This window comes from Planococcus citri, chromosome 2 (assembly GCF_950023065.1).
Source record: "Planococcus citri chromosome 2, ihPlaCitr1.1, whole genome shotgun sequence".
Taxonomy (NCBI): Eukaryota; Metazoa; Arthropoda; class Insecta; order Hemiptera; family Pseudococcidae; genus Planococcus; species Planococcus citri.
The window spans coordinates 45,583,162-45,599,962 of NC_088678.1; the positions used below are offsets into that span (position 1 = coordinate 45,583,162).

General features: G+C 34.3%; 4 protein-coding genes across 4 annotated transcripts; 1 reads left to right on the forward strand and 3 right to left on the reverse strand.

Moving 5' to 3' along the window:
• Positions 1–8: 8 nt before the first annotated feature.
• LOC135836076 (uncharacterized) lies at positions 9–1,605 on the forward strand. The gene has a single exon (XM_065350669.1). It carries the CDS (start codon positions 201–203, stop codon positions 1,476–1,478), a length of 1,278 nt encoding a protein of 425 aa, XP_065206741.1. The 5' UTR covers positions 9–200; the 3' UTR covers positions 1,479–1,605.
• LOC135836074 (spliceosome-associated protein CWC27 homolog) lies at positions 1,592–4,036 on the reverse strand. The gene is made up of 9 exons (XM_065350666.1): positions 3,864–4,036; positions 3,521–3,730; positions 3,233–3,433; positions 3,002–3,150; positions 2,708–2,920; positions 2,504–2,632; positions 2,243–2,421; positions 2,019–2,151; positions 1,592–1,947 (listed from the first exon to the last, which is right to left on the reverse strand). The coding sequence occupies exons 1-9, from the start codon at positions 3,903–3,905 to the stop codon at positions 1,767–1,769; spliced, it is 1,437 nt and encodes a 478-aa protein (XP_065206738.1). The 5' UTR covers positions 3,906–4,036; the 3' UTR covers positions 1,592–1,766.
• A 1,119-nt stretch (positions 4,037–5,155) lies between these two features.
• LOC135834085 (uncharacterized) lies at positions 5,156–5,782 on the reverse strand. Its single transcript, XM_065347922.1, has one exon. The coding sequence runs from the start codon at positions 5,780–5,782 to the stop codon at positions 5,156–5,158; it is 627 nt and encodes a 208-aa protein (XP_065203994.1).
• A 4,088-nt stretch (positions 5,783–9,870) lies between these two features.
• LOC135834086 (lipopolysaccharide-induced tumor necrosis factor-alpha factor homolog) lies at positions 9,871–10,293 on the reverse strand. Its single transcript, XM_065347923.1, has one exon. The coding sequence runs from the start codon at positions 10,291–10,293 to the stop codon at positions 9,871–9,873; it is 423 nt and encodes a 140-aa protein (XP_065203995.1).
• Positions 10,294–16,801: the final 6,508 nt, after the last annotated feature.

The following is a 16,801-nucleotide window of genomic DNA, read 5'->3' on the forward strand; positions in this document are numbered from 1 at the left end:
ACAAAATTGTTATCATTTTTCGGATTGTGATAACAAAGCGGCTAATTTTAGATTTTTTATTTAGATCGCCGTACACCGCCGTACTGTTTTTGCTCCTTTTAAAATGAAATTTTTATAAAATTCTTTTTAATTTTTGATCATGAGTTATCGGTTATGATGTCGTATTTAGTCGAGTTGAATCTTCCATCGAATTGCCCAATATGAGGAAATATCAACAGTTGTTATTGCTTATAATTTCAATCGTATGTATCGTCACACTACTTTTCTACAGACACGAATATCTGAAACTGAGATCGGTATTAAGCGTATTAGATTTTTTCGGTTCTGCTGCTATTAGCAATTCTAGTTGTTTAATATTCAGTAATAATCTAACGAAAGATATCACTTCGAAGTACCAGTTTTCAGAGCCAAGAAGTGTTTGGAAAACACTAAACAATCATTTTGTGTTCTCGTCCGTATGGGAAGATCACGATGATGGTGGTTTTATTCGTACCTTGGTAATCGGACCAAAATCAGCGTTTTATGATTACGAATGTCGAGTATGGTTCGAAGTAGGAGATATCATTGTATCAGAACAAGGCCTCGTGAAATACGAATTGGACGCACGTTCGTTGAATAACACAAGAGCTAATAAGTACTTTTTGAAATGCTTTGTACAGGATAAACCGAGTTATGGGGTACCATATGGAGTTCTCTGGTATACATCGCACTCGAATAATTCCGTGTTTTCTCCCATGTTTCGTAAACCTAAATCTCAACTGTTGGAGACGGCGGTTTGTGTTCTACCGGATTATTCCGGATTAGCGAAAACAAACATTATGGAATTTATAGCATTTTACAATACCATCGGCGTTTCTGATTTCATCATTTACGACTCGGGAATCCAGCACAGTGTTTTTCCTTTCTTGGAATCTGCATCCGGTCGCAATGGGATAGTTTCCAGTGTTTCTGTTATACAGTGGAATTTTCCTATGATCAATCCGGCAATAGAACGTTTGGCTATCGAAGACGATTGTTTATCGCGTACTTTAGGCAAAGTAAAATTTGTCGCCATCGTTTCGTGGGATGATTACATAATACCGAAAAAACGGAAACTTGATCAGATAGTATCACCAAATAACATAGTAGATCTGCTTCATTTATCAATGAAACGGCGATTATGTTGTACGAATTTACCAGATGATAAAAGTACGAGCAGCGCTTGGCCATTATTCTTGAGGAAAAGACAATGTGTCGAAGATAGCAACGTCGACAATATGCTTTATGTCAATTTTAAATCCTACGGGAGTATGAATAAGAATAGAATATATGAAATTTCCGAAGATTTAGCTGTTATTAATCGATACGTTCTTTGTGATGAAACGTTACAACGACGAGCTAAACCTACACCAGTGTCAGATTATTACTCTCGTGTTAATACTCATAAATTATTGACTTTGTGGAAATCTCATTTGAATACCACAAGTATTTTTAATTAGTAAAAAATTATCAGAGAGACTGTGCTCAGAGCTTACCATTTTCTAATCTTTTTTTTGTACAAATTGTTCTTGTGTTAGTGTACTTTTCATACCCGAATTTGTAAAAATACATCTTATTAGAAGGAAATTATACTTTATTTATTTACATTTGGCAGCACTAATATCATACACATGAAATTAATGATTAAGAAAATCGATGAATTCAGTATCTAAGCATGTAAATCAAATTAATTATTCATAACTCGGTCATTATCACAGATGAAATTTTAGATTACACACAAATTATTTTTATAAGTGATCTTTTGCTCTTCCTTTTTCAGATAGCTGCTTTTTACTCAATTCCCTTCTTCGTTTATTGATAGGATTTCTAGGATCGTAAATTTCGTACCAATCATCTGCTTTGGTATTGGCATCTTTTGCCAAAACGTCATTTGAATCACATTCTAAACGATGATTCAGTAGATCCGTCCTACAACAAACAAAATTTGAAATTAATACATTCGATGAAAAAAAATCATTTTAAAAAAATTATTCAGTCACCAATCGTCAGCAGGTTCACTTCCTTCGGCTTCTTTACTTTCGCTTGGATTTTCACACTCTTCATTCTCAACGGTGGCCAGTTTTTGATTGAACTTCTTGAGTAATTCAGCTGTAAGATCTTCCCTTGATTTTCCTATTCAATACAATTTCGAAAGCGATGAAAATAAAAGAACCCGCGCAGAACAAAGAAAAATATACGTAATATCAAAAATGTCAAAAGTTACCTTTCAATTTCACCGTTTTACTTAGTTGAGTGTACTTTTCTTTTTCCTTTTCGTAAGAATCGAGAATTTCACTTTTTTCCAATTTTTCTTTCTTTTCGGTTTCTTCTTTTTCAACTTTCTGTTTTTTTTCTCGGCGATTCTCTCGTTGAAGACTTTTGATTTCAGACCTAATTTCTTCTCTAAAGAAAATATTTTAAATTGATATTACACATTTTGTTGATACAAATCGCATAGAAATATTCAAAAAGCGAGAATTATTACAATTTTCTTTTTTTTTCTTTCTTCACACTTGACCATAATTCGTCTTCGTCAGATGATTCTTCCTTAGGTTTGGGAGTGTCTTTCTTTTTTGCACCTTTCAATTTATTCTTAATATCCTCTAAACGTAGTCTTGAAAATATGAAAGAAAAAAACAGTTGAATTCAATCAATCACGCTTAGATAATTAAAAATGGTAAATACTCACTGAGTTTCTGTCGTCTTTTCTTTTTCATCGTCATCGTCGGTATCATTAGAATCCTTTCCTTTTTCCTCGTCACTTAACGTTTTAGAACTTAATTTAGGATCATTTAACACATCGTGAGTAGATTTACTTTTTCCTTCAAATTTCTTATTTTCTATTGTTGTCTCCAGTTCATCTTCTTCCGCTTCGTCGCCGAATGATAATAATTTGAAATTCCTAATGAAAAAAATTACACGAAGCAATGATATTTACATTACGGAACAGCGAAAATACGATAGAATCATTCGTTATAGTTACTTTACTCCGCGTTCTTCTTTCTTCTTTTTTGAATCAGTTTTTTCTGATTTTTCTTTCTCTTTTTTAGTAACACGAGGAACAATATCATCGAACGGATTATTCAGTATTTTGGTTTTTATTATCTTTTGCTCATAAACAGGTCGATCACCCTGCAATCATCAACAATCTATTCAGTAATACGAAGAAAACTATGTAAATTTGAGTAACAAAATTTCGATCAATCTACAGTACCTCATCCACCATAGCTTTTTCCAGATGCAATAAGTTATATACAGTATCACCGGCAACTTTTCCAAATATAGTGTGTTTTCCTTGAAGTTCTGGTGTGGCTGCAAAAGTGAAAAAAAACTGCGACCCATTGTCATCTTTACCTGCATTGGCACAAGCAACCAAACCACGTCGAACAAACCTCAAACGAGAATGAATTTCGTCCTAAATAAAATCACAAATATGACAGTTGGGCACTTTGTTTATAATTACCTACGTAGTATTTAGCTGAAACAATAACTCAAACGTTACTTTAAAAGGTGTGCCGTAAATCGATTCGTTACAAGTGCCAGTGCCCGTTGGATCTCCTGTTTGAGCAATAAATCCTTTAACAACTCTATGGAATATGTTACCATCGTAAAACCCTTCCATGCATAGTTGCACGAAGTTTCGGCAAGCCTTTGGAGCTTCTCGAGACCATAATTCGATGTCGATGTCGCCGAAAGTGGTTTTCAGCAGAACCTATGGGAAAACAGTACAATAAGTAAAAGTGTTCTTATTTTCTAAGTCATTGTAAAAGAGGAAACTCTGTTAAGTTAGTTTATCATGAGAAAGATGTTTAATTCAGATTGAATAATGCGAACGAAAATATTACTTTGCCAGTGGTGGATGGTTCTTGAATGTATATATTACTCATCGCTGCGATTTAAAGTTGATGTAGAAAATATTTTAGAAAAAAGAAAGTTAATACCACAAAACAAGAACATTCAAAGTACTTTATTCTTACATTTCACCACATTATCAAAATTCAAAAGTTCAAATCACAAAACTATTCAAAACATAAATAAACTGATAGCGTCAACATCATTTTCATAGATGGCGCCACTTTCGGAATTTTCCAGTGTATGATGTATGATTGCCAGTGCCTGATTAGTAGCAACCATTACAATTGAAGGCAAAATTACAAATTATATAATTTACGATCACCGGTTCACTAGTCAGTGTCAGTAGTCACCAGTCACCACGTAAATATTATAGTCTACATAGAAAATAAAAATACATTATGTAATGCATTACCTACCTACGCAATTATGATTTACATAAATGTATGTATGTATGTATGTATGTATGTATGTAGGTAGAGGTACCTAACCTACCTGGCTATGAGTATGAACTGTATGAACACTCTGAACACTCGTAGAGTCGTAGTCTCGTAGATCTTTACAAGCTCCTCAGAAAATGTTTTCTTTCTCAATTTTTGAATTTCGGAGCTGAATAATTACTTCGTGAAACGTAAAGATTCAAATTGCAATTTTACAAAATTCGCTTGCTATCAGTATCATCTTACTAAGTACCATTCTATCAAAATTATTTTGGCGATGTTAGGTAGGCAGTAGCCCGAGTAGTCATATTCAAGCTGAAATAAAAACACGAACATGCTTTTTGCCTTTCAGTTGCAGTGCATGTAGCACTAGTAACGCGACTTCCGAACTGTCGAGATTCCAGTAGATAGGTTTAGGTTCCTCCTACCAACAACGTAAGAAAAATATCTATCTACGTAAATTACTGTCGATTAAAAAGAAAATAATTTCGTGAAAATATTGTTTTAATTCAATCTGCCTGCGGTAAAGACCTCCAAGTAAAAAAGGTACCGTTAGAATAAAATAAAATCAAAAAAATTCGAGATTCCATAAATCAACAAATGAAAATTAAACTCAAAATGCTATAAGAAAAAATGTTGTTTAAATTTCAACCATTGATAAGGTAATAATAATAAAGATCTCCAAAGTAAAAAAATATAAAACGTTAAAATAAAATCAAAAAAACTAAAAATTCTTAGAGAGTAGGTACACACGAATAAGAATTAAATTCAAAAATGCTCATTTTAAAACATACCATCACATTCATCCATGATTGCCACTAAATTCGTGTAAGTAATATAGGAATTCATGGGTAGTATGATCCAATATGCATGCGACATCTCGGACACGAATGTCTGTACCCGCAATCACCATAGCAGTATGGCAGGCAGGAGTAAAGCATACAAAAGCCAGCTGTGAAAAATCCGCTCACAAACAGGAGCAGAGCTATCGCGTGCTGCTTCTTTGTACACCGAGTTGACACTTTCGTCATTATTTCAGCGTGACAATGCGGACACGTCATACGAGCTGAACTTTTACCTAAGTAGGAGTAAGATGGAGCTAAAACATGCTGAACTTGCTGGGATTGATTATTCATCGTGATATTGACACAAGGTTGAGGCATCTGCTGAAAAGTTTGAGACACCTGCTGAATTGGTTGAGGCATCTGCTGAAAAGTTTGAGGCATCTGCTGAAGTGGTTGAGACATCTGCTGAATTGGTTGAGGCACCTGCTGAAGTGGTTGAGGCATCTGCTGAATTGGTTGAGGCACCTGCTGAATTGGTTGAGGCACCTGCTGAATTGGTTGAGGCATCTGCTGCTGAAGTGATTGAGGCATCTGCTGATTCAAATCCGAATAAGGTGGTGGAACATCGGGTTGATATGCTGAAGGGTTGAATGCCGGTTGAGAACTATACTCAAGTTGATTCTTCATTCTGGTATGTATGCAGATGTCTCACCTGCAAGGGGGAAAATACATTAAAATGACAAACTCTTTGTCGTATTTTTTGTTTTAAAATCAAGTGTAGGCGCGAGTACATTCAGGTGAATGGTGATAATTTCATTGTTGAATGTTGGTTGCAATCTGACTATCATTTACTTGATATTTGGACACGTAGAATAAAGTCAGAAAAGTTTAGATTCATCTTACCTATTTGCTCTAAGAATGATTGATTTGTCAAATCAAGAAAATGAACGACCATAGCACAAAACTGTGTCTGACAAATTAAGCTGATTTCAAATTATAGATTGGAAATTTAAAAAAATAAATAAGAGTATAAACCGAAAGACTCAATAATTCCTAAAAACACGGAAGTTCTAATGACAACCCCAGCTGCAGAAAAGCTTCACCTACAAACACCCAGAAATAAACCTCAGTTTCAATGAAAATTTCTCTATATGACTCATTTATTGGTCGGCATTGGTGGAAAATGAGCAATTGGGCTTATTTATTGCACTTTGAGACCAATGAGACCAATAATTAGAAACCACGTTGTATGTAAGTATTATTCCGTGTGTTGGTGAGTTCATACATAAATTGAAATTGCTTACCTACAACAAAAATTCATGGCACAAGTTTTTCATGGCTAATGGAATAAGATGAAAATATGAAACACGAAGTACGGAGTCGAGTAGAATGTATATACTATATACTTGGGTATCTTGTGACCAAATACTGAAATACTGCAAACTATGATTCAATTTCACGAAAAAAACTGTGTGCGGTGCGCTGCATCACAGGTATTCAGAACTCAACGGGGTCTAATAGTAATTCTTCATCGAAGAAAAATGTATTTTCAATAATTAATTTTTACGACAATATGACACATATGACATGTTCAGTTCAGACACATTCGCGCTTTCAGTCTACAGAAAGAGAACCGCGGATTACTGATTTCATTTTGAATAAGATTTTTGCAAGCTGTTGAGAAATTGAAAAAGTAGACCATTCAAATCTGCTAGCTCATATTTTCAGCTGATCACCATAACGCTAGTCGCGGGTTTCATGAAATGTTGAATGCGGTCATTGAGGTCTAGCTGTTGTAAAAATTATGGCAAAAAAATCAAAAATACGTATTTGGAAAGACTGACGAACAATCACACCAGCAAAGTAAACGTGGCCATTTCAAAGAATTTTGTTCCCTGAAAATTTTGTAGCTACCTACCTAACAAAAATTACCTAGAGCATTAGTGAATTCATAGTCAGGTGAGAACAATCACATAAGATGGATTGAAAAACGATGAGGAAAAAAAGGAATCGAAAAGCTAACTGCGAAGGTATAGGTCCCAAGACAACATTACTGAATAAGTAGGTACAATGCATTTACTTACGAAGTTGGATGATATGAATTATGATGAATCAAATCAAAAACAATCCAAGTCTCCCAAAAAAGTAAAAAAAAACCACACGTGTACAATTATTGCACACCGCAAAAATTATAAGGAAAATTTACACTTTACTGTTGAACACACGTCTATACTTCAATTAGTTCAATTGATCAAGATGAATCATAATTCATAATCAGTCGGTGAAAATTGTATCAGTTTCCAGGTACTTGATGATGAACGATGCTCCCCCACTATTGCAACGTAAATTAGGTACTGGATATAGGCTAAACCATTACCAACGCCACACCGCCTGCTGCGCCGCCATCCCCATGGGCAAGTAAAATTATAAAATTTTCACTCGAATGCAAATTTTAATTCTTCTCTTGGTACTTATTGGTGACAACAGTTTTCAGGAAGATACATGAATTTATTTGTCCTGTGTCTTGAAATATTCAATTACAGTCACCTATTACTTATTATACGATACTGCTGCGCAGGGCTTTTCAACTGTCAGAGTCAGACGGATTTTGCATGCCAGCGAGATGAGAACAAATCTGAAATTACTAAACAGAATTTAAAATTATGTAATTAATAAACTAAGTGAGCAAACGTTCCTCGCTGGCAGGCTAATCCGCCTGAAGCTATGCAATCTGAGTAGGTATTTATGGCGGTTACCTACTAATCGGCGTAAAGACGAAAAGACCAATCATTTCCATGATAGTGATGATAATGAACATTATGAGTAATCACTAATCTCATTAAGGCGATACCGATTCCGGCCGTCTGATTAATTACGGATTCCCTCTTGTTTTTTCATTATTAGCCAAATTTTGTTCAGCTTCGATTTTACGCAGAAGAAGCGAGTCATATTCAATGTAATATGTTTATTTCGACGAATTATTTCATAAACTATGAAAAAAAACCTGGTGTCATAATTTCTCCCATTCCCTTTTCTCCCCCCCCCCCCCAAAAAAAAGAAATTGAAGACTAGCTTGTTTTGCACAAGGTACTACCTAGGCTACACGTTTTGTTTATCAAAATTTATCATTTTTAAATTCACATTTACTCGTACGTTATCGAAATTTTCATTTCCGCTTCAAAGAAGAGCGAAATTGAGAGAAATGTGTTGTGTATGTTGTACATACATATGTCCACGTGAATCTATTGCTTGACTAATAAAACTTGTGGGGAAATTTGTTTAATTATGCTCTCATATTTCTATTACGTATCTCACGTTGATTTGATAACATCTGAAATGTTCCAAAAACAATTCACCATTAAATGAATTCGAATTGCGTCACAGTTTTCGAGAGCATTGAATACAAATGTATAGGTAGGTAGGTAAGTACGTAGGTAAAGGTGTACGTATTGTCTATTTTTTTTTTTTGGACTCGATGGCACAGTACTTCTTAAGCTCCATAATTTTGAAAAAAGTGAGTCACTAGAATGGCGCTTGCCATTGATACTTGATAGCATATTCGCCCACCTAATCATAAGGGTGGAAAATACTAGGGTAGATACTAGATAGGTAGCTAAAAAAATACTTGCATGCTAATTCAGCTTCCAAATTGCTGTTGACATTTCACAGTAAATAGGTCACTAGCATCTCTGAGATTATTATTTTCACTGCTGAAGATCCATACAAATCGATTTGGCTTAATGCTGAACGAAAAAGTAACCTGCGTACGTAGCTAGCTAGCTACCTACCAACCTACGTAGCACCTCATTATCAAATTCAGAAGTTCAAAACCACTTATTCAAAACATAAAAATATAAACTTATAGCATTTCCAAGTTTCAACAATCTACTCATGAATATGTAAGTGGCGTGGCGCAACTTTTGAAATTTATTTTCTAGATTCTCTAGTGTATGATTGGTAGTAACCATTACAATTGAAGGCAAAATTTACGATCACCTGTTTACTACGCGCAGCACATCCGAATAGAAATAATACATTGCCTACCTACGCAATCATGATTTATGTATCTGGCTATGAGCATGAACACTCGTAGATCTCATGAGCTTCTCAGAAAATATTTTCTTTCTCCGTTTTTTTTTTAAATTTCGGAGCTGAATAATAATTACTTCTCTATCGTAAAACGTGAGAATTCAAATTGCAATGTTACAAAATTCGCTTCCTATCTGTATCATCTTACCATCCTATCAAATGATTTTAACGATATTAGGTAGGCAAATTCAAGCTAAAATAAAAACACCAACATGTTACTGTCTGATGCTTTTTGCCTTTTGGTTGCAGTGCATGTAGCAGATAGCGCGACATCCGAACTGTCGATTCGATTCTATGACAATAACCAACAACGTAAGAAAAATATCTATCTAGGTACTGTTGATTAAAAACAAAATAATATCGTGAAATTATTTCAATTTAATTGGCGGGAAAGAGCATCAAATAAAAAAGGATATCGCTACAAATATGTACAATAGAATGAAACCAAAAAAATGCGAGATCCTAAAACAATAACTAAATCTACAAACTCACGACGCTCAATGAAAAAATATTAAATTTCAATTTTCAATTGATAATAAAGATCTCCGAGTAGAAAAAAATATATCAAAATAATTCAAAATTCTTAGAAAATATATACGAATAAGAATTAAATTCAAATGCTCATTTTAAAAAATACAATCGAATAAAATGCATAGATGATTACTAAATTCGTGCGATGTACGAAATCACGGGCTGTATGATCCAATATGCATGCGACAGCTCGGACAGGAATGTTTGTACAGACTGCAATCATTGCAGCAGTACGGCAGACATGAGCACAATGTGAGCATTCCACTCAAACACATGATCAGAGCTATTATGTGCTGCTTCGTCGAGCACTCAGTCGCCACATTCGTCATTATTTCCTTGCGGCAATTTGGACACACCATACGAACTGAACTTTCACCCAAGTGAAACGGTGCTAAAGTATACTGAGCCTGAGCTGCAGGTTGTTGATGGAAACCTGGTTGGGGTTGAGTACTCATCGTGACACTAGGTTGAGGCTGAGGCATCTGCTGATTCGAATACGGATAAGGTGGCGGAGCATTGGGATTATATGCTGATGGGTTGAATGCCGGTTGATAACTATCCTCAAGATGATTCTTCATTCTGGTATGCAGATGTCCTACCTGCAAGAGGAAAAATAAGTTTACATTAAAATGACGAACTCTCTGTCGTATTTCTTGTTTTAGAAGCAAGTGTAGGTTAGGGTGACAATGAAATACATGGGGAAAATTTTTTTCCATTATTTTTTTTACAGCACACCTGAAAAATGTGCTATGAGGTGTCAAAAAATGATCCCCAAAGTTTCATCTCTCTAAGTTGATTTTAACCCGTGCCTCAAGGGCCCCAAAGTTTGGAACGTAACGTCCGAGCACGACCTTCCGAGTTCCACCGCGACGCGTGGTGGAGAAATTGTTGAATGCGCGCTACATGTACAAAGTGCAATGAAGTAAGGATATACGGTATTTTTTGATTGTTTTTTTTTCTCAGTCGCACGTTGGCTTGAAAACAATTTATAAATTATATTTTCTTTGAAAAAGCACAATTTTTTCATTTTATTCCACTATGGAAAAAAATTGAGCTTTCAACACACTTCAGTTCACGTTTCTGTACGTTTCTCTGCACTTCTTCAACACCTGCATAAAATTCAAAACGTTACAAGGATATAAAATTCACTTATTATATTAATTCAATATTTTTTCACTCGCTATCATGTTCAATGTCCATCAATTACCTTATGAAAATCTGATTTTCATTAATAAAGTCATGTTCATTCAATGGAAGTAATTTTCAGCAAGGATATGAAGTAAATTATGGTCATTGGACATGGATAGTGAAAAAATATTGAATAAATACATATAATAAGTGAAATTTATGTACATACATATATCCTTTTAACCTTTTGAAATTTTTGCCGGTGGTGAAGAGTACAGAGAAATGTACAAAAACGAAAACAAAAGTGCGTTGATCGCTCAGTTCTTTTCCATAGCGGAATGAAACGAAAAAATTGTGTTTTTTCATAGAAAATATAATTTATAGGTAAATTGTTTTCAAGTCGACTTGTAATTGAGAAAAAAAATTGGATCAAAAAACACAGTATATTGTTACTCTTCTGCACTTCATATAGGTAGCGCGTACTCAACGATTTCTCCACCACGCGTCGCCGTGAGACTCGGAAGGTCGCGCTCCGGCGTTACGTTCCAAACTTTGGGGCCCTTGAGGCATGGGTTAAAATCAACTTAGAGGGATGAAACTTTGGGGATCATTTTTTGATACCTAATAGCACATTTTTTAGGTGTGCTGTATTCGAAAATCCAAAATTTTTATTTCATTGTCACCCTAGTGTAGGTGGGTACATTCGGGTATAAATGGTCATAATTATTCATTTTTGAATGTTGGTTGCAAAATGCAATTTGACTCTAATCTACGAGTACTTGATTTAAATTTGAACACGTAAAATAAAGTCAGAAAAGTTTCGATTCATCTTATTTGATCTGACGAGAATGATTGATTTATGTCAAATCAGGAAAATAAACGACCATATAGAACAAAACTGTGTACCTACTCAAATTAGGCTAATTTCAAATTATAGATTGGAATTTTAAAAAAAAAGTTAAAGAGTAAACGAAAAGACTCATCGTCACTTCAATAATTCATAAAAACACTGAAGTTCTTACGTCATCACCAGCTGCAGAAAAGCTTTACCAACAAAGCAACAAACACCCAGAAATAAACCTCAGTTTCAATGAAAATTCTCTATGACTCATTTTTCTTGGTCGTCATCGGAGGAAAATGAGCAATTGGGCTTATTTATTGCACTTTGAGACCAATAATTAAAAACCATACGTATCACGTGTGTAATTCATTGCACAAGTTTTTCATGGCTAGGTAATGGAATAAGATGAAATGAAACACGAAGTACCGAATCGAGTACCTAACATAATAGGTATTGTACATCGTATGACCAAAATACTGAAATACTACAACTAGATATTCAATTTCACGAAAAAAATGGTGTGCCGCATCACAGGTTTTCGGAACTCAACTAATATAGGTACAAGTAATGGTAATATTTCATTGAAGAAAATACACCTATTTGTCTTCAATAATTAATTTTGACAACAATTACACACTTGATACGTTTAGACAAACTCGCGCTTCAGTTCAGTCTATAGAAAGAGAACCGGATCACTGACTTCATTTTCAATAAGATTCCGACAAGTTTTTGAGAAATTGAACATGTGTGCTAGCTTATATTATCAGCTAATCACCATAACGTAGTATTTCTTTTACGGTGTCGGCTGTCCTGCTCCGACGTTTGACGTACTGATGATACTTATCGCTGTTGTAAAAACGGTGGCAAAAAATCAAAAATACGTATTCGGTGAGACAGATTTTTGTTACGAACGACCACACCAGCAGAGCAAACATGGTCATTTCAAGAATTTTGTTTCCTGAAAATTTTGTAGCTACCTAATTCACTGAAATTAGAGCATTCTAGTAAATTCATAGTTAGGTGGGAACAATCACATAAAATTTGATTGGAAAACGACGAGGAAAAATAAGAATCGAACAGCAAACTGCGAAGGTGTACCCTAAGAAATCATCACTGAATAAGTACAATGCATTTACTTACGAAGTTGGATGATATAAATTATGGATCAAATAAAAAATAAAAAAACTTCTAAAATAGTCTTCCGAAAAAGTAAAAAAAACACACGTACAATTGCACAACGCAAAAATTAAAAAGGATTTACACTTTACAGTTAAAAACACGTTTACACTTCAATTAGTTCGATCGATCAAGAAAAATCAAGAATCGTAACTCATAATTCATTTTCATCTGTCATCAGTCGATGAATGAATATTGAATGGATGAAAATTCAAAATTGCATCAGTCAGTGAGACGAGCCGATGAGCGATGCCACTCTGCCACGTTCCCCCACTACTGTAAATTACTGGATTATAAACCATTACCAACAATGTCTGCCTCTGCACCGCCAGCACCCAGCACCGTCGTGGGTAAGCAAAAGACATGTTCCAACCTGTATGTATATGCAGTATGCAGTGATTGTATTGTACATGTACAGGGTGCCCAGAAATATCGAGCACCCCTAAGAAAGTTTTTCATTAAAAAAATAGGTTGGCAACGTGAAATAGACGCATAATTATGATTGGTGGAACGTTATCTCTCCAGTCCAACAACCAATCATGTGCTATCATTATTATCATTCACTGTGACCAACCGAAGTATTTTAGTAGAAAACTTTTTTAGGGGTGCTCGATATTTCTGGGCACCCTGTACATCTTCTACATACTACATAACTTACAAAAATTAGTTATCAGGAAGATACATGAATTTATTTTGTCCTATGTCTTGAAATATTCAATTACTCGTACATTGCTGTATTGTAACATGTTACTTATTACGAATTACGTTACGATGCGGCTATGCAGAGAGTGCAGAGAGTCAGACGGATAAGAATTTTGCTTTTGCATGCCAGCGAGATCAGAACAAGTCCGGAATTGAACAGAATTTGAAATTAATCATTAAACTAAGTAAGCAAAGCAAACGTTCCTCGCTGGCAGGGTAATCTGCCTGAAGCTATGCAAATTGCAATCTACATAAAGTCGAAATTCACTTTTTTCACGAAAACAATAAAATTGAAAACAGAACTAGCGGTTTTGCACACGGTACTATAAGTAAGTTCTAGCCTACAGGGTGCCCAGAAATATCGAGTACCCCTAAAAAAGTTTTCTACTAAAATACTCGTACTTTGGTTGGTCCCAGTGAATGATAATAATGATAGCACATGATTGTTTGTTGGACTGGAGCAATAACATTCAACCAATCATATTATGCATCTATTTCACGTTGCCAACCTATATTTTCAACGAAAAACTTTCTTAGGGGTACTCGATATTTCTGGGCACCCTGTACCTAGTACCTACCTACATATATGTTTTGTTTATCAGAATTCATTATTATTAAATTCACATTTACGCTATCGAAATGTTCACTTTTATCAAATTTTTATCCGCTAATATCCGCTTTAAAGAAGAGCGAAATGGAGAGAAGGTTGGTGTGTCTGTGTGTGTATGTCGTAGGTCGACGTGAATCTAATGAATCTATTATCTATTGCTTGACTAATAAAACTTGTAGGGAAATTCGTTTAATTATGATCTCATTTGTCATTATTACGTATCTCACGTTGATTTGATAACATCTGAAATGTTACAAAAACAATTCGCCATTAAATGAAATGCACACACGTAGGTATAGGTAAAGGAATACTTTGTCTACTTATTTTTTTGAATTCGATGCCACAGTGTTTTCTCAGATCCATAATTTTGAAAAAAGTGAGTCATTAAAAAGGCACTGAAACTTGAGACGTTCGTTAAATCTCAACGATCAAAAATTGAGAAATTAGCTTAGAAATCGGCACGTCATTCACATCATATTTTCATTCTTGAATTAGAAACAATTGATATACTTAGTGTTTAGGTGTTTCCTCATCATTTGCACATTTTTTTTTTTTTTGGATTTCGATCAAGATGGGAAGGGCAATATGCCTCCCAAAATTTGTTTGTTGAAAAGAAAGTTAAAAAGGTTTTCATAATGATTTTTCCACATTTTTAAATGATAAGGTAGATTAAGTATGTTTCAAGTTTTGTACTTGTCATAAAAAATTGATCTTTTACCATGAAAGTTCTGCTTTGAGCTGCTCAAATTTCAACTACCAACTTTAAATCTTTAATTTATTAGCTTCAAAATCATGTGAACAGATTTGCCATAATTTCAACCAGCCATGAAGTGTTAGCATTCTCAAGTTGCCATTTTTGCAAAGATCTCCAATCCTGAACACTGGACTGATGGGTCAAAACGGAACAGGGGTTGTTATTTTACAAAGGAACTCGTAAAAAAAACTCGAGCGAAATCAAGGAGGCTTGAGTAAATCTTTTGTCGAGTTGATATGAAATAGGTCGCCTGCTTTTTAAAGGTTAGACAAACGTTATTAAATGGACTCAATATGTGTTGCATAGTTTGAACACCTTCATTCCTTTTCTCAAAAATTGATACAGATTCGTTGGATGAAAGATGAAAAATTATGTAACTTCTTTATTTTTTTTCGTTGCCTAAATGTTCTTAAAACTGCAAAAGTTGAATAACATAGCATGAAAAAAATAACTTTAAAAAATTAAAATAATAAACAGAAAACAAAAAATTAAATTAAAATTCGAGTAAATAAACTCAAAAAAAGATCAAATCGATTCATGAATGAATGAAATTGTTTGAAGTTGAAATGTTAACGAATCGATTCGATTTCAATTTGTAATTAAGACAATCTTGATGCCATTGAGACTTGGTAGCCTATTTATTAGCGCACCTAACTAATCATAAGGGTGGAAAATACCAGGGTAAATGCCGAAAAAAATACTCGCACGCCAATTCAGCTTGCAAATTGCTGTTTACATTTCAATGTAAATAGGCCACTAGCGTCTCTGAGATTGTTATTTTCACTGCTGAAGATACAAATCGATTTGGCTCAATGCTGAACAAAAAAGTAACCTACGTACTTAGTCCTACCTACGAAGCATTTTTTTCTTTTTTTTTGTTGAAAATGCCAATATGTGCCTGATTTTGTTTCAAATATGAAATTTTAAATATCCAGTTTCATTTTAAGCGTCAAAATTATTTTTAAAAAACTTATACTTACGTTCTACCTACTCCAATTTGAAAACGTTATTGTTAAAATAGGTTTAATAAAAATTAAGGAATGGTTACCTATATTTTAATTTTTTTTCTAAACTGCATTGGTGTTTCTTTAAACAGTTCGAAAAAGGTATTTTTAATCTAATTATGAATAAAGAGCTAAGTTGATTTCTCGACACATGTCTTTCCTGAAAAATAGAGTAGTCTATGTAGAGTGAAAAAATTATCAATGCTCGGTATTTTTCAATTAATATACCTGATTCATTATTTATTTTATCATTTCTAAAGCATTGAACCTACTTCAAATTAAAATATTTTGTTATTTTAGCGTAGGTAAGTTCTATTTATGAATCATGATGGCAGTCATTTTTATGAACGATACCTACCTAAAAAATCATACCAGATAAAAATATTAAAATCGATGGATTAAGGTGCCTTTTTCAATAATTGTCATTAGATTACGTTGACAATAAGAAGATTTCAACTACGACTATTCCATTGACTTGGTTTATTATGAAATATAATAAATGACATTGACCTATTAATAATCCATATTAACAGGAGGTAAATATCCGATAGGCTGAGCAACGAACCTCAGAGGTCTTCATTCGTTTATTACTTTCGCGTTTTAAAAATCAAATATTTTTTATCTATGCCCAAGCCAAATACAGTGAATCGTAAAAATACGCGCAGCTTTCAAAATGTACGAATCCGCGAAGTTGTACGATTATACGCCTATTTCAGTAACTACTAGGGTAAGTAAAAAAGAAAAGTAAATAGCAATCGCCGAAATGTGTGGAATTATTTGCGAAATATTCGTTCAAGCGCATCGCCACCTACGTGCAGGTATGGTAAAGGTATTTGACCCAAAAAAATTCGGGAGACGAAACTGCGAGATT